Source organism: Sinohyriopsis cumingii, chromosome 11 (genome assembly GCF_028554795.1).
Source record: "Sinohyriopsis cumingii isolate HCF-2022 chromosome 11, ASM2855479v2, whole genome shotgun sequence".
Taxonomy (NCBI): Eukaryota; Metazoa; Mollusca; class Bivalvia; order Unionida; family Unionidae; genus Sinohyriopsis; species Sinohyriopsis cumingii.
Window position 1 is genome coordinate 42959956 of NC_142971.1, and position 23361 is coordinate 42983316.

Sequence of the window (23361 nt, forward strand, 5' to 3'; positions counted from 1 at the left end):
AATGTGTCAATATTTACTTTAAGAGTAAGACACTATATCACTCCCTCCCTATAGGGTCCTTTATTATAACACAATATACTTCATTATAAGGCAGTGTGACTATAAGGTAGTATACTCAAGGTTTCCATCAATAGTGTTATAATGACAGGGAAATGTATTAAATTTTAATTAACCAAATATAACAGGAGTCTGTCCCCATGAGATTTAGATTAAAAAACCAATACAAAACATTTAAGGAAAAATACCTGAGTGTAAAATCCTATCAAGAAACCTCTAAACTTAATTTTAAATTACATTTGAAAACTGGGAAACTCTCCATTTTCAAATAAATTGTTTACTAATGTTTCCCATTGCATTAAGATACTAATGTACTAAGGGCAAAGGATAGTCATAGACAAATGCATACACGAAATAAGAAATCTTAGTTGAATAAAATAATACAGATAAGTATTGATAACTTACATATCATTAAAAGGCCTCTCTACCAGGATGCTTTCTCTCTAAAGTTGGTGAAATTCTGTTAAACTGATAATGCTGTGTAAACTTGTTCTATTTTTAGTAACAACCATCATATCTGATTGTGTATCAGAATCATCAATTCTACAAATATGAAGAGCAATCAAAGCCAGGATGTTTTCTGTCAAATTTAGTCCAATTTGGTAAACTTGCTAGTCAGAAGACGGAATTCAAAGTTTTTCTTGTTTCAGAAGCAGCAGCAGAACTTTTAGAACGTAGGCATCATTTGTACAAGCTTAAAGCCGCTCATACCAAAATGCTGTCAGTTAAATTTGTTCAAATTCTGTCAAGTAGTCATTCAATAGGATTTTTATATTTTTAGCAATGGTTAGCATCATTTGTACAAATGTGAAAGTCCCTCATGCCAAAATACTTCTTCCAAAGAGATTCATGCTGGAATGCTTTCTTTCAAATTTTGGTCAAATTCCGATGGAAGCCTTTTCTTTTAGAAGAAGCTGGAAATATCAATTGCTAACAGATGAGCACAACAGAGCTCACTTGAACACACACACACACACATAAATATAAACAAATATATATATTGCGTGTTACTGAGTGCTCTTACTAGGTGTGTCATATACTGTACATGGATTTGAATACAAAATCATTGTTCTGTTACAAAAGTGTTGTGCTCTTATGGCACTGAGAGGTTTGTTTGCCACAATGTATGATGAGACAACAAACATTGTCTGACCATTACAAATACCATGTAATAAGCATGCATACCAGGTCGCCCAATGGGAATGAGCCTCTGAGTCCCGTCTCACGATTGAATTCCTTCAGACTGATTACAACCTGTCCCAGTGAGTCATTACAGCTGGACGTGTCCTTGTCAATCACATGGAATACCACATACCTGAGTGAACAGAATGTTTTCACAATGTAATGAATATTTAGTTTCAGACTTTAAATATATTCCATGAGAAAACAAAAGGTAAAATTGTTCAATAGGTTGCCAAGGATCTTTATTCCTCTGAAAATTAATGCAATTACCAGAACAAGAGTCCATCAATCACACTGATGGACTGACACTCTTACTGGTTGCAAATAATTTCCATGAACCAAGGAGAAATCCATATCTTTTGTCCTTTTATTCTTTTTAACTATGGCGTTTTGAAACTAACTCTAATCTTCATGTCCAAGATACCAAATTTGGTAACAAAAATACTGTCTTGTATATGAGTTCCAATATTCACAAGGTGTCTGTAAGTGCATCACAAAATTGTTTATCATGACCTTTGACCTTGAAGCTGATATCATGAATAGAAATTCATTTAATTTGTCTCACACAAAGTCAAGATATGCCCACATGCTAAATTTCGTTAAATCCATAATTAATAATTTGGGGAAAAATAAACTTCAGTTATTTAAGCAGCAACATTTGAGGTATTCTTCAGTTATATCCACAAAAGGGTCTTTCAAAAATATTTATACTTGTTTTTGTTATCATGCTCACAAGCCAATGCAGATGAAAACCTTAGTCAAAACTTCGTATATTAAAAAGAATAATGTCAGCATGCTATCAACAGAGTGCAAAAAACATCAATATCTAGTTACCGGGTACAATTCACTTTTATACATTTGTACAATGAAGTACAAAAATGATAGCAATGACGTCTGACTTGACCTAATGTCGATTAGGCCTGGTTGTCAAAATTCCTTCACAGAAGTGGGGATATGATGCTGATCAGTTCTGAACCATTTTCATTCAGAAAGAACTAAATATTGCAAAAAGTGTCTAGTGTGCAAGAGAAGCAATAAGAAACAAGATTTTCAAGATGGCCACTATGACATCATTATCCAAAATATTTCTTTTTTTGTTTTGTAATTTTGTCTTCAAACAGTCTTTTAAACTTCCACATCCCAAAGTAATTTTGTTTGCTTTAAATTTCACATCTTAGTATGAACAATTAACCTTGTCTCAGTATGTCAATCTTCTTGGGAAAATGAGCAATAAAAAGATTTTCAAGATGGTTGTCAAGGCAGCCATTTTGATTGTTCAATCAGCATAATTTACAATAGAAATGACTGCAAAATATCAATTATCTGGGGACAGATTTTGTCTGGAAAATTTGTCACCAGGTTACTAAATATTAATAAAAATATGTAGCATGTGAATTAATTGGATCTGACAATCAGCATCAGTAATTAGGTAAAATATTAACATTTTTTCACAGGTGACATATTCAAGAACATAAAAAGTATGTAACAATAAAAATATTATTATGATACTTTAAATAAGTACTTCACACCTAAGACTAATAATGTTGGAATGATAATATAGGTGGGATGAAATGTCAAAAGGGCTTTAATCAAGATAAATTTAGATGACTCAGAATATATGCACTCTTGTGTCAGTAGTTGATTAACTTTTATCACTCATTCAGTCACAACTGAGCATTGATTAGCAGTTAATTAGTTGGCTTGGATTTTCTAGATGACTGCCAATCATCAGCACCATTTCTATTCAGGATGAACAAGATGTCATAAAATACAATGTCTATGTAAATATACTTTAAATAAAAGGAAATAAAACAAGATTTTTGAGATAGCTACCATGGTAACCATATTGGTGTTCTGATTAGTCTTTTAGAAGAAAACCATGTCAATTTGATTATCAGTTTAGGAGAAGTATCAATTAAACAAGATTTTCAAGATGATTATCAAGAACATGATATTGGATGTCTGATTAGTACCATTTTCATTTAGCACCAAAACTCTTTTAGTGGTGAACCTATAATAACAAGATGGCCACCATGGTGGCCATATTGGATGTCCAAAGGGTGCTGATCTCATTTAAGATGAACAAGATCCAGGGATGAATGTGTGTGAGTAAATTTTCTAGGGAATTCTTTCAATAGTTCAGGAAAAGTAGAGGTAACAATAATGTGCAAATGGAGAGATAAAAGACTATAGGTGGATGATACAGTCAACAGATCATCACATAAGCTCTTCTCATCTATGGGGCCCCATGTGGCCGAGTGGTCTAAAGCACTCACCATCACTGCCATCTCACCTCTGTCTGCATGGGTTCAAGTCTCAGATTTGGCCAATGTGGGTATATGAGAAAGCTTGCCAGTAGCTACTCCAGGGTCGGTGGTTCTTTCTAGGGATTTCCTGGTTTCTTCCTCCACAATTAATACTGGCCGCCATGTATAGCCTATTGTGTGCTGAAAAATGGCATTAAACCCTACAACAACAACAACTTCTCATCTACAACCTGAATACAGAGAGAAGAATCAACACTACAGTCAAACATTTTACCATGAACAGTAAAATCAGCAAATCTGAAGTCTTGAACCTCTGATTATTAATCTTTTAATAAAATTAGCCAACATTTTGCCTTCAAAAGGAAAAGCAACAAATTTGAAGCTTGTCAGAAGTCTTAAACCTTTTTCAAGATATCTATTTATTCTGTGTAATGAAAATCCCAGCCTTTTCAAAAAAGAGTATATGAATGTATTTTATGCAAACAAACTGACTAAATATGTGTAAATAAAATGTTAAATTTGTTCAAATTATACTAAAGAATTTAATTTTGATAATTTAGTCCCAAGTATATAACTCTTGACACAAGCATTCTGTATGACAGAAGTCATTTGATACTTAGAGACCACACTATTGATACAAGCTCTGCATGTTCCAGGGATGTTTAAAATGACAGTACCTAATCACTGAGAAAACACCCATGTACAAAAATTGCCATAATCAAATACACCCTGAATTAGTCTCAGTGACTTAGCTGTTTGATGCATTCTCAGAGGCACAATAAATAGCTTGCTAAACAAATTAAAAACGATAGTACAAGTATATTGAGACTTTAAAAACTGTGAAGTTTAAATTAAATACTAATAAACTAGAAATGGCAGTGACATTTTTATTTGCTGATAATTTGATTGCTTTCAGAAGTTTGTAGACCTTTTATGATAATTTTATACTTTCATTTGACTACCATTTAAGTCTTAAAAGTTAACATTATTTAGAGATGTTTAAATTTTCATTATGAGTTACTGTATTGGAATACTTATTGCACTGTGGGTTTGGTATATTGCAATATACTGCGATACAGTTTCAGGTTTTATTGTTGCACCCCTATAGTCTGAATATACTTCCCCATTTGTTTTTACCTCCCTATCGATTTAAAAAATGAAAAGCACAAATGAGATAAAAGATGCATGGAACTTAGTACATTTATTGATTTATAATTTCAAACCTGATTACGCCCAGGGGGCCCCTAACACCGTTATCGTCTGCCTGTTTCATAACAAACAGAAGTTTTCAGTGTAAAAGACAACCCTGCTCACCAATTATTTCCAGTTCCTGGACAAGTCCATTTTCAGTGATGGAGTGTATGCATGACTACACATGTCTGTACATAGAAGGAAAATGCTACAATGTCTGCTTCCAATATTTACAACGTTAAATCAAGCAAAGAAAAATAACGCAACTACAAATTTGCCTTTCATGTGGATTTAACAAGCATTGTACTTTCTTTGTTCATGTGTGCAAAGAGATATAACTATAAACTCACAACATTATCGTAATTTACGGAATTATCCAGCAGTTATCAAATTAGGTTGAACTATGTCACCTGTTGTCTGAGGAAAACAGACTTGCCCAAAGTGTATGCAATATGGCATCATGTTATTATGGAAAGGCCATTAAGCATGAAAGGCACAGAGAATACCATTGTTAGGGCCACTCTGGTCACAGTCAAAATTATAAATCAATGAATGTAATTTCTAAGTTCTGTGCACATTTTATCACGTCGAAGTTATTGAAGTCGGTATGAGGGTGCAAACAAATGGGGAGATATATTCAGACTATAGGGGGTATCAAACCAAGTACTCTTAGATTACAAGTCAGACTCTCTAATAACTGAGTTAATAGGACCCTTAATAGGACTCTCCTTCCTTAAGATAAAAAACCTACATTCTAGCAAACATTCTAACATATTTTCAAAATAAAAAGAACTCTCTCGCTGGTCGAATATTAAAATTTGCAACAGCAACCTACAATATACTGTCTATAATTTCTGATGCCTTTATTACGTTGTGACTCTCCCAGCGCCAATGAAAATTATAGTTTCTGCTATCATGTACACAAACCTTTGTCTTAGAAGAGGAAAAAAGTTTAATGTTAAGAATTTGAAGACATGCCATATTTAATCGCTTATGACTTCTTAATGAAACAAATGTAAACAATGCATACCTTACAGGTAAATTTCTATCTTAAGCCATTCTTAATTTCCTGTCATTTTCCTACTGCCCTCAAAAATGGGCAATAGATTGCAGAAGCACTGTTTGTAATTAACCACATATTGTCCGGAATGATTTCAAGAAATTTACCTTTTCTCAAATTCTTCTTCATACATCTCAAATTCAAAGGTTTCAATCCATGTTGGATCCAAGGTTTTTTCACATACCTGTTAGAAAAAAAACAGAACAAAGATAATTTCAGCATTTGAGATCCTTATCTTTGTAAGAAACTATCTCACAGGAAATACATTTAATATGCAGTAAGACTAAAATTGCATGATATATCAATACAACTTTCATTCAGCAGCTATTTCCATTTTTTTCAGGAAAGAAAAGTAAATATAAACTATTTTTTGTGTAAAAATTAATGAAAAAAATAATAAAAGTTTCTGTAGGAATCAAACTTTGCAACACTATGAATACAAACACTATACAAAGTGAGAAAACTACAGTTTTTCATAAAATGGGAAACAAAGCATTCATCTCTCTAATCCATGTTCATATCTTCTATATCAAAGTTCAATGTTATTTTATTGCTATTTTTGATACAATAAAGTCATGTAAACTTTCTTCAATAACCATGGCTTTCAGGTATGGTTGAATATGTTTAGGTCAAAACTGACGAAGAAGCAAAAATGCAATTCATCACTAACCTTTTTCACTGTTGTATATGAGGTAAACATTAAATGTATGTATGTATGTATGTATGTATGTATGTATGTATGTATGTATGTATGTACAGTGTTATGTATGTATGTATGATACATCAGTACAATTCTGGCTACATAGGGTGGATTAAAAGTGTAGTTACGAACATAAATGAAGATATTTTTGAAAAACACAGATAAACCCTTCCCTGACCCAAAATGTAAGTATGTAATCCTTTAAGATAAAAGGCAAATATATTAACAAGGTTGTTAGAATAAAAAGGTTAAAATTGATACAATCCTCAGGAAGATAAATCCTTCCAAATAAAAGCAAATATTTTCTCATAAAATATAAGAGCTAAAAAATGACAAAGGTCATTAAAAAGTATTTAAAAAACCAAAAACGTTGTATGGGTAAATTCTTTAATAACTAAGATTCAAATTTTGTGATATAAAATTTATGTAAATACACCTCAGGAATGTGTTTCACTTTTAATGGATAATTGCATTAGTACACTGGTTGAGGTTCACCTTCATGCAAGAATCGGGTATGTGTGTTGTATAGACACGTGAGTGATACAAAACCATCTCACCTGTGTCATTTATTCTCTGATGGTGGCTTAGATGTTTGAAGTTTGTTTGTGGAGTTTTAATCCCCCATATTTAGCCAAGTATTTAGAAAATATCAACCAATCTAATGTCTAATGTCCTAATATAGAATCGTTCATTCAGAAACTGGTGACTGCACAGAAGCTTTAACTACTTTGCTGTTACCCTTGTGACTGGGTTGCATAGCTGATTATGCTTTGTTGTTACCCTTGTGACTAGGTTGCATAGCTACATAAGCTTTGCTGTTACCCTTTTCACTGAGTTGCATAGCTAAATATGCTTTGCTGTTATCCTTGTGACTGGTTGCATAGCTGAATATGCTTTGTTGTTACCCTTGTGACTGGGTTGCATAGCTGAATATGCTTTGTTGTTACCCTTGTGACTGGGTTGCATAGCTGAATATGCTTTGTTGTTACCCTTGTGACTGGGTTGCATAGCAGAATATGCTTTGCTGTAACCCTTGTGACTGGGTTGCATAGCTGAATATGCTTTGTTGTCACCCTTGTGACTGGGTTGCATAGCTGAATATGCTTTGTTGTCACCCTTGTGACTGGATTGCATAGCTGAATATGCTTTGTTGTTACCCTTGTGACTGGGTTGCATAGCAGAATATGCTTTGCTGTAACTCTTGTGATTGGGTTCCATAGCTGAATATGCTTTGTTGTCACCCTTGTGACTGGGTTGCATAGCTGAATATGCTTTGCTGTAACCCTTGTGACTGGGTTGCATAGTTGAATATGCTTTGCTGTTACCGTTGTGACTGGATTGGAACAGCTGAATATGCTTTGCAGTGACCCTTGTGACTGGGTTGCATAGCTGAATATGCTTTGCTTTAACACTTGTGACTGGGTTGCATAGCTGAATATGCTTTGCTGTTATCATTGCAACTGGGTTACATAGCTGAATATGCTTTGCTGTAACCCTTGTGACTGGGTTGCATAGCTGAATATGCTTTGCTGTTACCCATGTGACTGAGTTGCATAGCTGAATTAGCTTTGCTATAACCCTTGTGACTGAGTTGCATAGCTGAATATGCTTTGCTGTAACCCTTGTGACTGGGTTGTATAGCTGAATATGCTTTGCTGTAACCATTGTGACTGGGTTGCATAGCTGAATATGATTTGCTGTTACCCTTGTGACTGAGTTGCATAGCTGCATATGCTTTGCTAATACCCATGTGACTGGGTTGCATAGCTGAATATGCTTTGTTGTTACCCTTGTGACTGGGTTGCAACAGCTGAATATGCTTTGCTGTGACCCTTGTGACTGGGTTGCATAGCTGAATATGCTTTGCTTTAACCCTTGTAACTGGGTTGCATAGCTGAATATGCTTTGCTCTCATCCTTGTGACTGGGTTTCAACAGCTGAATATGCTTTGCTGTTACCCTTGTGACTAGGTTGCATAGCTACATAAGCTTTGCTGTTACCCTTTTCACTGAGTTGCATAGCTAAATATGCTTTGCTGTTATCCTTGTGACTGGTTGCATAGCTGAATATGCTTTGTTGTTACCCTTGTGACTGGGTTGCATAGCTGATTATGCTTTGGTGTTACCCTTGTGACTGGGTTGCATAGCTGAATATGCTTTGTTGTTACCCTTGTGACTGGGTTGCATAGCAGAATATGCTTTGCTGTAACCCTTGTGACTGGGTTGCATAGCTGAATATGCTTTGTTGTCACCCTTGTGACTGGGTTGCATAGCTGAATATGCTTTGTTGTCACCCTTGTGACTGGATTGCATAGCTCAATATGCTTTGTTGTTACCCTTGTGACTGGGTTGCATAGCAGAATATGCTTTGCTGTAACCCTTGTGATTGGGTTCCATAGCTGAATATGCTTTGTTGTCACCCTTGTGACTGGGTTGCATAGCTGAATATGCTTTGTTGTTACCCTTGTGACTGGGTTGCATAGCTGAATATGCTTTGTTGTTAACCTTGTGACTGGGTTGCATAGCTGAATATGCTTTGCTGTAACCCTTGTGACTGGGCTGCATAGCTGAATATGCTTTGTTGTTACCCTTGTGACTGGGTTGCATAACTGATTATGCTTTGTTGTTACCCATGTGACTGGGTTGCATAGCTGAATATGCTTTGCTGTTACCCTTGTGACTGGGTTGCATAGCTGAATATGCTTTGCTCTTATCCTTGTGACTGGGTTGCATAGCTGAATATGCTTTGCTGTAACCCTTGTGACTGGGTTGCATAGTTGAATATGCTTTGCTGTTACCATTGTGACTGGATTGGAACAGCTGAATATGCTTTGCTGTGACCTTTGTGACTGGGTTGCATAGCTGAATATGCTTTGCTTTAACCCTTGTGACTGGGTTGCATAGCTGAATATGCTTTGCTGTTATCATTGCAACTGGGTTACATAGCTGAATATGCTTTGCTGTAACCCTTGTGACTGGGTTGCATAGCTGAATATGCTTTGCTGTTACCCATGTGACTGAGTTGCATAGCTGAATTAGCTTTGCTATAACCCTTGTGACTGAGTTGCATAGCTGAATATGCTTTGCTGTAACCCTTGTGACTGGGTTGCATAGCTGAATATGCTTTGCTGTAACCATTGTGACTGGGTTACATAGCTGAATATGATTTGCTGTTACCCTTGTGACTGAGTTGCATAGCTGAATATGCTTTGTTGTTACCCTTGTGACTGGGTTGCAACAGCTGAATATGCTTTGCTGTGACCCTTGTGACTGGGTTGCATAGCTGAATATGCTTTGCTTTAACCCTTGTAACTGGGTTGCATAGCTGAATATGCTTTGCTCTCATCCTTGTGACTGGGTTTCAACAGCTGAATATGCTTTGCTGTTACCCTTGTGACTGGGTTGCAACAGCTAAATATGATTTGCTGTTACCCTTGTGACTGGGTTGCAAGAGCTGAATTTGCTTTGCTGTAACGCTTGTGACTGGGTTGCATAGCTGAATATGCTTTGCTTTAACCCTTGTGACTGGGTTGCAACAGCTGAATATACTTTGCTGTTATCCTTGTGACTGGGTTGCATAGCTGAATATGCTTTGCTTTAACCCTTGTGACCGGGTTGCATAGCTGAATATGCTTTGCTGTTACCCTTGTGACTGGGTTTCAACAGCTTAATATGCTTTGCTGTTACCCTTGTGACTGGGTTGCAACAGCTAAATATGATTTGCTGTTACCCATGTGACTCGGTTGCAAGAGCTGAATTTGCTTTGCTGTAACCTTTGTGACTGGGTTGCATAGCTGAATATGCTTTGCTTTAACCCTTGTGACTGGGTTGCAACAGCTGAATATGCTTTGCTGTTACCCTTGTGACTGGGTTGCAACAGCTGAAAATGCTTTGTTGTTACCCTTGTGACTGGGTTGCAACAGCTGAATATGCTCTGCTGTTACCCTTGTGACTGGGTTGCAACAGCTTAATATGCTTTGATGTTATCCTTGTGGCTGGGTTGCAACAGCTGAATATGCTTTTTCTCCTGACTGTATCAGCAGATTGTGTTTCTGTAGGACTGGGCTATAAAGGAATTGCCAACTAAAATATAAGATTTTCAGTGTGGAAAGTAAATCATAAAAGATGGTGAAATAAGTTTCGGTAGAGGTTTCAAATGCAATGATTTAAGTATGACTATATTTTCTGAGGTAAAGCAGAAGAGTCTGTCTGGCAACTGGATGTAGACAGTCATTTATGATATTACAGCATGAAAGTCTAATTAATAACTGGCTATAGACAGTCATTTATGGTATTACAGAATGAAAATCTAATTCATAACTACCTGTAGACAGTCATGGTATTACAGCATGAAAGTCTAATTCATAACTGACTGTAGACAGTCATTTATGGTATTACATCATGAAAGTCTAATTCACAACTGGCTGTAGACAGTCATTTATGATATTACAGCATGAAAGTCTAATTCATTGCTGGTTATAGACCGGCATTTATGGTATTACAGCATGAAAATCTAATTCACAGCTGGCTGTAGACAGTTATTTATGGTATTACAGCATGAAAGTCTAATTCATAACTGGCTGTAGACAGTCATTTAAGGTATTACAGCATGAAAGTCTAATGCGTAACTGGCTGCAGACAGTCATTTATGATATTACAGCATGAAAGTCTAATTCATAACTGGCTGTAGACAGTCATTTATGGTATTACAGCATGAAAATCTAATACACAGCTGGCTGTAGACAGTCATTTATGGCATTACAGCATGAAAGTCTAATTAACAACTGGCTACAGACAGTCATTTATGGTATTACAGCATGAAAGTCTAATTCATAACTGGCTGTAGACAGTCATTTATGGTATTACAGCATGAAAGTCTAATTCATAACAGGCTGTAGACAGTCATTTATGGTATTACAGCATGAAAAACTAATTCATAACTGGCTATAGACAGTCATTTATGGTATTACAGCATGAAAGTCTAATTCATAACTGGCTGTAGACAGTCATTTATGATATTACAGCATGAAAGTCTAATTCATAACTGGCTGTAGACAGACTTTTGGGGTGTTATAGCAGCTGCAACCTTGTCTCCATTTCAATCTGTCTGCATAAAGAACCATTTGGCTCAAAAGGATTTTCTTATTTCTTGAATTTAATCTGAAAAATGAGAGGACTGATATCAGCCTTTTAAATTATCAAATATCAGATAAAACTTTTGGGAGTTTTTAATGACCTCCATGGTGATTTTGTAAGTGAGAAATTTGCAGTGTTGGCAAGAGACAGGTTTGATGCTTCTAGAAGAAGGCAAATTATTTCTTGTAAAGCTGTAGAAGTTTAACAGTTTCTTAAAAACTTTGATCTTTGTTCAATTTCAAGGATGCATTCCAATGGGGCTAGTCATTTACTGCTCTTTTGGCAGTCCAGATCTAACTAGTTTCTTGCCTATATTTGTGTGTTTCTGATGTGCGACAATGTAACAAAGACCTCTGTGGCAAGTGGCTTGCTATGCTTATTTTGGGATGAATCTGCCCAGTTTTCTCTTTTAGTGTTGGAATTCTTTCCTGTTACACTTTACACTGAGTAATTTCCATCTCTGCTCCAATCTTAGTTTAAATGACTGCTTACACAGGTTTAGGAGTCATGACTGTAAACATGGTTTCATACTACGGTCAGGCAACACCTCTCTGGGTGCAGACAGAATTTGTGGAAGGTGTTTTCTTCAATAAACTAGTGTAAGGTTTGCCAGCAGTGTTTATTGGAGCTGAAGCTATCACATATTTTTTGGCTTCAGGAAAATTCATACTTTTCTCCTCTTTCATGTTTTAGATCTCCCTCTAGAATTTTGAATTAGTTATTTTCTACCATAAACAGTGATAGCTTTTCATTCTCATCACTTGACTCAATAATGAGAAATCAAGACATATTTCCATGACCTGAAACTATCTCCTGTTCCAAGTCACTGGTTGAATTATCCCTGATCCATTTTAGAGTACATCTCCAACTATTAATAATGTGTTTTGTGTGTTTTTGCAAAAAGGAAGACTGTTATTTCATAACTCATATTCCCCACCCACATCAAAGCTCAAGAACTGGACATATTTATTTATACTAACATGTTGCATTTCTCATGCCAGGGCATGATATACTGAAGTTAATCCTTACTCAAATGACCTTCAGAGGCCATTTCCTTCGATGACCTTTAAGAGTCTGGAGATCAGTGAAACTGAATCTCATTAAAATAGCCCCTCTAGCTTGGTGTGTGATTTGCCACTTGATCATTCTAATCATCCATCCTGCTGAATTTGAGGTCAAAGTAGTGTCCTGAATTGGGGTGGCAACCAATGACCTCACCTCTGCTCCAATCCCACAATCCTCTTCTCCGACAACATGGAACAACTCATGGCAAACAGGCTGCCTCTATTAGTCACTTGTAACAACATGTAGCATGTAGGAGGGTGTACATGGTCTAGACTGCATCTCTATCCCTAAGTCTGGAGTTTCTTCATGTCTGATTTCAAACAACTGTACAGCCATTATCTCCATATTACTGACTATTAATTTTCTATATAGGTTCAACTTACCAAGATTTTTCCTCGATGACAGGGATGGGTCTTGGGCCTATCATTTTGGTGGGAACAAAAATTAATCAATTTGGCATAACATTTTCAGGGAAAAATATCCGTTACTTAAAATAGTCTTGAAATTTTAGTTCGGTTGCATCACAAATGCTGACATTTAAATTCATATATACAGTTTTACACAAATACAAGATGCAGCCAAAAGGAATGAAAGGTCAAGATGACTGAAACAACAAGTTCAATTCTTGGTTGGACATGATTCCAGCAGTGATCATGACAATAAGGAACACAGCACTCTCTCATTATATTGCCTTTCATTATAGCATAGTTCCTGTTATAAGTCGGGTATGATTGGCTCTAGGGCCTGCCTTAGGCCGATTGGACTGATTTGGCCTAATTGGGCCCTATACTTACAGGGATCCCATGCACTGGTAATTTTTAAAAATATATCTATAGAGAGAAATTAAGTTTAAAATGATGGAAGAAAATTTTAAGTTCAATATCATAAAAAACTTGTTTCAAAGTTATTTCCATAAGCCATGCTCACAGGGGGCCCTGCATGTACATCGAGGGGGCCCTGCCAAAATGATCTAAACCAGGCCCTGTATTTGTTAAGTAGTAGAATGATGTGTATCATATACTTCATAATAAGGCAGCCTCACTATATGTCTGTATACTACACAGGTCCAATAGACAGCATTATAATGAGGGAGTGCCATATGAATTTGCAAATGTTTGCACAAAAAAGCATGACAATTTGTTATTCTTACTTTAAAGAACACTCAGCACCATATATACATAAGTATAAATCAGACCCTACTGCAAACAATATTAACCCAGATCTGCCATCACATAAAGCACCAGCAGATCAGGGTCTAAAACATACTGCTAGGATTAATCAGTAGAACAAACAACATAGACCTTGATCTGTGATCTCAGATACAGCGTTATCCTAACTGTTACCTTTGTCTGATGCAGGGTGTGTGTGCCAGGTATGGAGATTTTGACAAAGGGATCAGCCAGACCATCCTCATCTCTTGGGGACAGGTTGTTGGCACCATGGACAGTGACAAGGAGAGTGTTGGGGGCCTGAAAGGCCATGCTGATCTGTAGCTCACCTTTAATGCTCAAGTCAGTCTGAAACAAGACGTATAGTGGTATCCCTTAGAAAGTGTAGAGAGAATATAAAATGAAAGTGTGATAGGCAGTAATGGATAGATAAATTAACATTTACTGAGATTCAATTTTGTGTATTTAAATGTAAGGAAAAAAAAGATGATGAAACAATGATTATCATTCCAAATTTTGCTTTTAACTTGCTTGAATTAAATATCAAACAAGGGTTTCTAAGAGCAATCAATACTAATGTATTTAATTTTATGCATATAGTTGTGAAAAGAAATAGGAAACATTGTTTACTTTTAAGACATCACTTAAAAATCACACACAAAATGTCAAGAGCATTTATGGATGTTATATTTTCAAGTGGTAATGCAATCCAACAGAAATAAAACATTACTAAATATATAAACATAAAAAAGAAATTCATGGGTCAATGTTTATTTGGCTTAAAATAGAGATTACAAATATTTCATCTTAATGTGAACCAAACACTAATCTGTCACTAAATATTCATAAAATAATGGCCAAAAAAGTATTTAGAGGTTTATCAAGTTTCTGATGCTTAAGATCAGATATTCTTCCTAATAAATTCAAAAAAAGTATGTTACTGAGTGCAATGTACAATTATACATGTAATAGGTTAATTTATACAGCAACATTTACCAGTAAAAGAAGGAACTTCAGATTATGGCAATGTCTGATAATTTCCTAGTTCTGTGATACTGCTAGTTGATTCTCCATTTATCACTAAGTTCAATTTGGCATGTCTTTGACCTAATATATTCCATTTTTTTACTAGTAGATCTACAGCATGTATATCATAATGAAATCAGTGAGTGAGAGATGATATTTCTGACAAATCAAAAATGTCATGTTTAACACAAACATCTGATAAGATGGAAACTCATATCTGCAAAAACAATCAACCAAAGTTTCTTATATTTAATATATTTTGTATATTCCAGTGTTTACTTGACAGTACTTTCTTTACCTCAGCATTTAGACAATACCAGGCAGTATGGACAGGATCATTTCGGAAGTTGAAATTCCTCAAATCAATGATTATTTCCCCCAATATCTCATCAAGCCCTCCAAGTGAATGATCCACAACCTGTGCAATCAATTTGGTCTCACCAAGATCAGCATCATCTATCTTGTAGGTAAAAATCTCATCATAGCGGGGACTGTTGTTTCTGATGATTTTGGTCATCCTGGGTCCCTGGCTGCGATGGTCAGGCATTACTTGGAGCTATTATTATATATATAAAAATGTTTTGAAATTAATGTTAACCATATGTGAATGAAATGCTGTACTGAACTTGTCTTGTTCAACAGAACCCTTGCATGGCTCTATGTGATTGCCACCACACAAAGATCCGGCAAAAAATTAGTCTTCCTTGTTTTTGCCAGAAGGAGGCTTTCCCAAAATATTTAAAACTAACTGAAGTTTGATTGGTTGACGAGATGATGTGATCTAAAACATCACTGTGATGATGAGTTTCATCTAATTTTACTGAATGTGATGAATGATTTCCTCTTCAGATGTAAACAGAAATTCTGGTACAAGTGATTGAAGATAAGCTATGAGATAGAGAGAACTATTTTGTAGTTTTGCTTACAATGTTTAACCAAAGCACCTTCCATCAGTAACAATAATACGAAGCAATGTACCAGACCCTCATATAGGATATCACAGCAGATGAGACTACCACCGAATTTGAAATTCTAATGATTAAAATCATGTTATAACACTTCATAGGATTTCAAGTAACATAAAATAATACTTTTAATAATAACTGTGTAGGTTGAAGATGGAACAATCATTAAAATAAGACAATTTTGATTCTTTAATTTTGTATATATTCAGGAATCAAATCAACCAGTTTGTAGCTAATGAAATGGAGTATATGGCACTAAATGCATTTAAATTTTGGCATCTCAAAATCCACATATAACAGATTTTTTTATTTAAGTTTTTACTGTAAAAATTAAATTACTTCTTTTCTTTTACCAGCATAAATTTTCCATTCAACTTCACTTCACATATTATGCCATCTACGGTAAACTAGACAGATATAAAATAGGGACATTGCTTACAATAATAAAATATATTGCTCATGAAATGAAAACTTACATAGATGCACACCTCTCATATAATTTTCTCTTTAGCAATGATTCCAGTATTCACTGAGTTTACCTGATTTTCAATTTTAAAACTAAATCCAAATCAACTCATGAACTAAAAATCCTCAATTCTCCTTTGAAGCTTGATCCTAATTTCTCATAGACTGGTTTAACATCTTATATTTTATACAGCCTTATAAACTGTTTTAACATATTATGTGACCTGCAGCCTCATGGACTGGTTAAACATATTTCCTGTAGACTTTGTAGTAAAAACTATTTCAGATGCAATTATTATTTGAATACTCATAAAATTTCATAAAAAATATACTGGTTTACAACTGTATAAAGTAGGTAATATGTGGTTGACATTTAATATTCAAAATTAGATACTAGTTTATGACTATGAAATACGTCAGACGTGAAAGATATTCAATATACATTATGTCGGTCAACTATTTCTATACAAGCAAAGACAGCCTATTCTGAAAAGACTTAAGGATTTTCTTACAAAAAGGTATGAGTTCTTTCATGTAAATGGTATGAATATAAAGTTCAACCTCATCTCTTGCTCACCCTGACAAAAGTTTCGAACATCTTGGATCGCAGATCCCTGTTACGCAGATCTCTGCACTTGATGACCTTAATCATGAGGGTCTCCTTGGCGTAGTCATACTTGAAAGAAAGTTCTATTTCTCCTCTGTCTTCACCTGGAACCTGCATCACTGTTGGATCAAGCTTCTTGAACATACCTTTTAAAATCTGGGCATTTTGCTGAAAAAAGGAAAATAACTTTATAGCGGATTCTGCATTTACTGAGAAGATCATAGATCCAGAACTACCATTACATTGCTTGAGGATCCAGGATTATTAACACAATATCAAAACTTGAATCCATGGACTCCAAATCTGGAACAATTTAACACTCTCAGCTCAAAAACTTTGAGTCTTAGTCCTGAATTAGGATTGGTGAGAATAACTATTTCTAGTTAACTATAAAGTTATTTTCACAAAGTACTCACTTTCGTGCACAATAGTAAAAATACTTCATTCTTTTTTACTTCCTTCTTTAGTCAAAAGATATATTTTTTAAAAACATAACCTGAATGAAGAGATGATGGCTTGCACTTGAAGGAATTGATGGAGAATTCATAATTCTTCCCTACAGCTAACAGCCTGACATTTGCAATCAAAATGAGACAAAAGACATGCCCTTTTCCATAACAACAATAGAATCTTCAGTAGTATAAAAAATACATTATAACTGAAGCTTTGTCTTCATCTGTTAATCACAACAAAACATTGATCTATTATACAACGCATTGGGTGCACTGCAATGGGTCCCATTCACATCAATTTGCTATCTTGGCATTAAACAGATTGACTGAACAACTTGTATTGGAATTCAAAGTTAAGAGAAAATCTGCATCATGGTGCAATAACTCCTTTATATGATTATGCCGAATCCTGAAATCCTATTCCTTCTTGGTCAATGCAAGCAACATCTCACGTAAAGATACAGATATGAAGTTGATCAACACAAGCCATACACATCTGCTATAACATAATGTGTCATGCAAAATACACAAATTTTTACTCCCAAAGGCCCTGACATGATCATATTTTGAAAAATACAGCTTTCAGACTGAGTAACCTTCACAAAAAAAAAAAAACACTCCACTTCAGTATATGCCAGTAACATGTAGCATGTATAAAAGGTAAACAGTCCCCCTTAGAGCTCATGTAAAACTATCCTTGTGGCAGATTATACAACAAATTCTCATAGAGACAATTAAAAGGCAAAGAAGTCACATATAAACAACCACTATTTCAAGTATTACTTAATTGGCTGAAATAGCTAGGGTGGTGTCTGAAGTCCTTTGAAGACTGCTGTAGGGGAGCCCATTGTGCTGAAGTCTTTTGAAGACTGCTGTTGGGGAGCCCATTGTGCTGAAGTCCTCTGAAGACTGCTGTAGGGGAGCCCATTGTGCTAATATGCATAGGTAAAGTTCACAAAGTGGAACAACCCAATTCATTTTAAGTTACAGTAAATCAAAGAGATGTTGGATGCATTTAGAAAAACAAAAGTTGCTACACGTTATTGTCTTGAATGAGAATGTTAAGCCATCTATTAAAAAGATTACTGGCAAGTTTGTGAACAGCGGCAACATTTCTTTTAAGTCAGATTTTACATGATTATTTAAAACTGTCAGAATTGAGTTCAAGTGTGATTAATTTTTAAGGCAATTTAGGAAGCAACAGGCTATCAGGAAAGCATGCAAAGCCCAGCAAAAAAATTCAGAACTCTTTGGTTGATGGAGTTTTGCTTTGTGAAGGACAACAGCAAGGGGGAGCATTTCATTCTTTGCACATAATGCAAACAACATATTGACAGAACTTCCATTGGAATATGATATATGAATATGATATATGAATATGATATATGAATATGATATATGAATATGATATATGAATATGATATATGAATATGATATATGAATATGATATATGAATATGATATATGAATATGATATATGAATATGATATATGAATATGATATATGAATATGATATATGAATATGATATATGAAATACATTCAACATGCCGAATTGAACATTCAGATTAATTATGTTTTTTATTATTTGTTAACTTTTCTTATGTTATGTGTTTAGGCTCTAATAAACAGTAACAAAGAAAAAGTGAAAACAACAAGCTTTGAAAATTTTAACAAAAAATTTACTTCCCTGGAAAAACAATGAAAAAATAAGAACTTACAGTTTCAAGAAATCAAATTCAGAAATAATCCAAGAATAATCCAAGAATTAAATTTTAGAAGTCCTAGTAATGAAATGTTCTAATGAATTCAAGTTAGAGTCCCGACAAAAAATCCACAATGGAAGACTATCTGAATAAAAATTAAAATGTAACTCCAAACTGGTCACAATGAAACACTATTCCAGTGTCCAAATTAAAAGCCTAACTCAGAAATATCTCTCTAAATGTCACTATTAAATCTAACTACTACTGATTCTCAAAAACTCCCACATACACTGTCACAAACTTAGCAAATTGAGTAAGAATATGTTGAATAGTTCTTGACCTGGGATTACTATGAACAACATTCCATAATATTTTGCAATCACAATCTTAAGGTCCTGTTAGACAAGAGGCATACTAGGTTTATACTAGGTTTATACTAAATTTCATGGCCCCTCAAGATCACAGGCATATTAGTTCATACATGAGTCTCACGATCTGCTAGACAAGATGCATACTAGGTTCATTCTAACTCGCATATTCATGCTAGACAAGAGGCATACATGTACTAGGTTCATACAAAATCCCATCTCCTGCTAGACAAGAGGCATACTAGGTACATACTAAAATTCATGGTCATGCTAGACAAGAAGCATACTAGATTTATACTAATTCTCATGGCTGTGCTAATCAAGAGGCATACTAGATTTATACTAAGTCTCATGGCTGTGTTAGTCAAGAAGCATACTAGGTTGTCATGTTTGCTCAGCCCCAGTTCATAAGTGGTGTATTAACTAAGGTATCATTACAAGCCATGTTTTGATGTCCAAATATTGCCACAGGCTAGAGTTAATCTCTTATGCAAGGTTACCGTGACCAGAGAGAAGACCTGGCATCTTGGTTCAGCACAGGCATCAGACTGAGTGATTTCCCACCTATGTGTTACAGCTTAGTCCTAAGATTAGAAGAACCCTTGAGGGAAATGGGGCGTCTTCTAAATCCATCCCCACATGGACAGACAGCAAGAAGAACATTGCTAAGTTTGATTGGATCGGGTCACAGCGACACCCAATCAAAATTGTGATAACTTCTAACTAAAAAGTAAATATTTAGTCTTGCCTAGGAAAATTGCTGAGCAATATAGGGTTACTTTGAGGAAGCCACTTGTAATTTGGTGGTAAAACTTAGAGAGGAGATTCTAAGGAAAGACAAAGCTTTGTAAAGGAAGCTTTTTGGGTGACAGAACTTCCAGCTCAGTTGAGTCCTGAGTCTCTAAGAGGGGAGACAGAAGTGAGACTAGCAGAGCAGTCAGAGTCAATAAGTCTAGTCTGTGGAGAGAGTCAAGGATGAGGAGGAAAAGGAGTCGAGGAGGAGAAAGTGGAAAAGGAGGAGGAGCATAGAGAAGTCAAGATGGAGAAGGAATTTGGAAAAAGTCAGAAGGAACAGGGGAAGGAATTGGAGGAATAAGAGAGAATAATAATCAGATGAATAGAATACATTAGGACAGGTGGAAAGCTATCTCACACTACTAATCAAATGATGCAATAGGCTATCACAGGGTCAAGCGGAAGGAGAGTCCTTAGGAAATTTTAAATCATTTGATTATTGAATTGTCATTTTATTGTTATTCGTTGAATCTCACATTCTGTATATTCAATCATTTAACCATTGGCATCGCTGACTGGGGGCTCAGAGCTTTTCATCTATCTTTCACTAACTTAACTTACAACCAAATCGAGCCTGGGTGGGACTTCTATAATTTAAATAAAATATTGGGAGCACCTCACCCCAACCATCACACCTACCACAGTAGCGGCATAACAACCCCCCACGCCTCATAGTTTTTTTACTAAATCTCATGGCTAGACAAGAGGCATACTAGGTTTATACTAAAATGTTTAATAACCACTTTTGTACACTGACATTTAAACAAAAATAAATATCTAAGTCAAAAATGCTGTATTTGCATGTGTTTCCTATACACTTGTATTATATATGTTCTAAAACATACCTTTATATTTTTTTGTTTTTAAAAGGGTAATATTTCTTTAGAAATTTTCATCACTGTATTATCAGATCATATATTGTGATCTGAGCATGCAGGTGCATGAAGGAAAAAATGTATTTCATATAAGCTACAGTCAACCATTGTCATGAACCATGGGAAAAATTCAGCTATGTACTCTTGTTACACATGGCTCATTGTGATATGATTGCCTAGTTTCTCAATGATATGCATTAACCTGCTTGACCTATCACTGTGAGCATGAGTAAAATTTTCCCGTAAAACTGACTCAACAATTTACCTTTCATGCAGTCTGAATGAGCCAATCAAAGTTTCTCTGCCAAACAGTCACATATCAACAGCCTCTTTACAATTGAAGTGTAAAAATTTGATGTATTTTGTGGTGCATATTCATGAAAAATGAGGAAATTATGGATGCTGATTAAGTTGAGAGAAACAATGATGTGACATTTTTGTCTTCATGAATTTCGTTAACCCTTCATGGATGTTACAAAACTGTTCTTGATCACTTATTGAACTGTTTACCATGTATTATTAGACTCTTCATTTATAGCTGTTAATTTTATCAACACATGGTTGTGTCTTTCCCACATTCTTTTCAACACATTGGCTTACGTTAAAACATGCAAAATGTCAACTGTATTCTAATTATCTGCTTTTGTAAATTATTCTGCCACACAACCAGAAACAAATGAAATACATATTTTGTCTATTACATAATTAGATTAGTTGGTATCTATAGTGACTGCAGTAAGACTGTGAAGCCCAATAATAGTACAGAGTAGGGACAGTAACAGATGTCTTAAGTTTGAGGACAATGCACTGCCCCCCAAATTAGCATAGCTATTTATTTTAAATTGGCCTTTCTTTTGAAAAGTTCATAGTCAGATACAAATAGTATCCAAGTGAGAAGTAAACATTTCAAGACACTTTAACAGAAAATATTGGAGTTATAAAGATTTCAAACTGAACAAGTTATACAGCCAAAAGTGTGTGGACTCGAGGACCCATTCAGTAGGAGAATTCCTTGCCTCACCACCAAACAATATCTTTTACATACTGTATGTACTAGCTTATAAGTCACAGCAACCTGCAAACAACAAAGACCCTGAACAGCTGTCACATCACATGTATGTATATCAGGGTCTATGTTGTTTGTTCTATGTGCCGGTAGATCGGGGTATGTGCAGTTTGCAGTTGGATTCGACTTATAGGCAAGTATAGACAATACCTGGGTGATCAGATTAGGCAGCAGTTTTTTGTAATGTTGGTTATGCCACAGTTGGCCTAAGCTGTGCCCAGTCCAAAAAAATAAATTAAATCCTGACATTATTTACTTATAGTTTAATGTTTTGACCACGGGTGAATCAGTGTCATTTGTGACTAAATCTGTGAACGTTTATTTAAAGTTTACAGTCACCAAATTAATTTTTTTATTAAAAATAATCAAAAAATCTGCCACCTAAGGTGATCAACAATTGTTGGTCCTGGCAATCGGTAGCATGAAACCAGAGCATATATTTGCATCAGAAATTACACAGTAAGCAATAATTGTCTCTGTTCATCAAGTATGAAAACTGCACAAGTTGATGACAATTATCAAATATTGTATTTGTCCTTGGAATTCCATTACTGTAGTTGTCATGCATAAAAATGGAAAAAAAAGTGCTGTCTACATTTATTTTGGCATCTCTGAGATCATTTGAAGCCTACACTATCTTTCTTTAACCATGAATATATTGAACAGCACAGACCCTGATCTGCTGGTGAACTATGTAATTACGGACCCACATTGTTTGAATAGATTTAACAGTACAGATCCTGATTTGCTGGTGAATTATGTAATGACAGACCCACATTGTTTGAATAGAATGAACAGTACAGATCCTGGTCTGCTGGTGAATTACCTAATGACAGATCTACATTTTGAATAAATTGAACAGTACAGATCCTGATCTGCTGGTGAATTATGTAATGACAGACCAACATTGTTTGAATAAATTGAACAGCACAGATCCTGATCTGCTGGTGAATTATGTAATGATGGACCCACATTGTTTGAATAGATTGAACCGTACAGACAGATCCTGATCTGCTGGTGAATTATGTAATGACAGACCTAAATTATTTGAATAGATTGAACCATACAGACAGATCCTGATCTGCTGGTGAATTATGTAATGACTGACCTACATTATTTGAATAGATTGAACAGTACAGATCCTGGTCTGCTAGTGAATTATGTAATGACAGACCTGCATTATTTGAATAGATTGAACAGTACAGATCCTGAT

At 35.2% G+C, this 23361-nt stretch overlaps 1 protein-coding gene across 2 annotated transcripts in view; it reads right to left on the reverse strand.

Moving 5' to 3' along the window:
* LOC149788020 (synaptotagmin 2-like) overlaps positions 1 to 23361 on the reverse strand; it is a 68772-nt gene that overhangs the window by 38217 nt on the left and 7194 nt on the right. For both annotated transcript variants that reach the window (XM_089974289.1, XM_089974290.1), the window contains exons 3-7: positions 16860 to 17057; positions 15151 to 15408; positions 14001 to 14174; positions 5865 to 5941; positions 1243 to 1372 (exon numbers count right to left, since the gene is read on the reverse strand). In XM_089974289.1, the coding sequence (XP_089830415.1) occupies positions 1243 to 1372; positions 5865 to 5941; positions 14001 to 14174; positions 15151 to 15408; positions 16860 to 17057 (837 nt within the window). The remainder of the gene's footprint in view (positions 1 to 1242; positions 1373 to 5864; positions 5942 to 14000; positions 14175 to 15150; positions 15409 to 16859; positions 17058 to 23361) is intronic.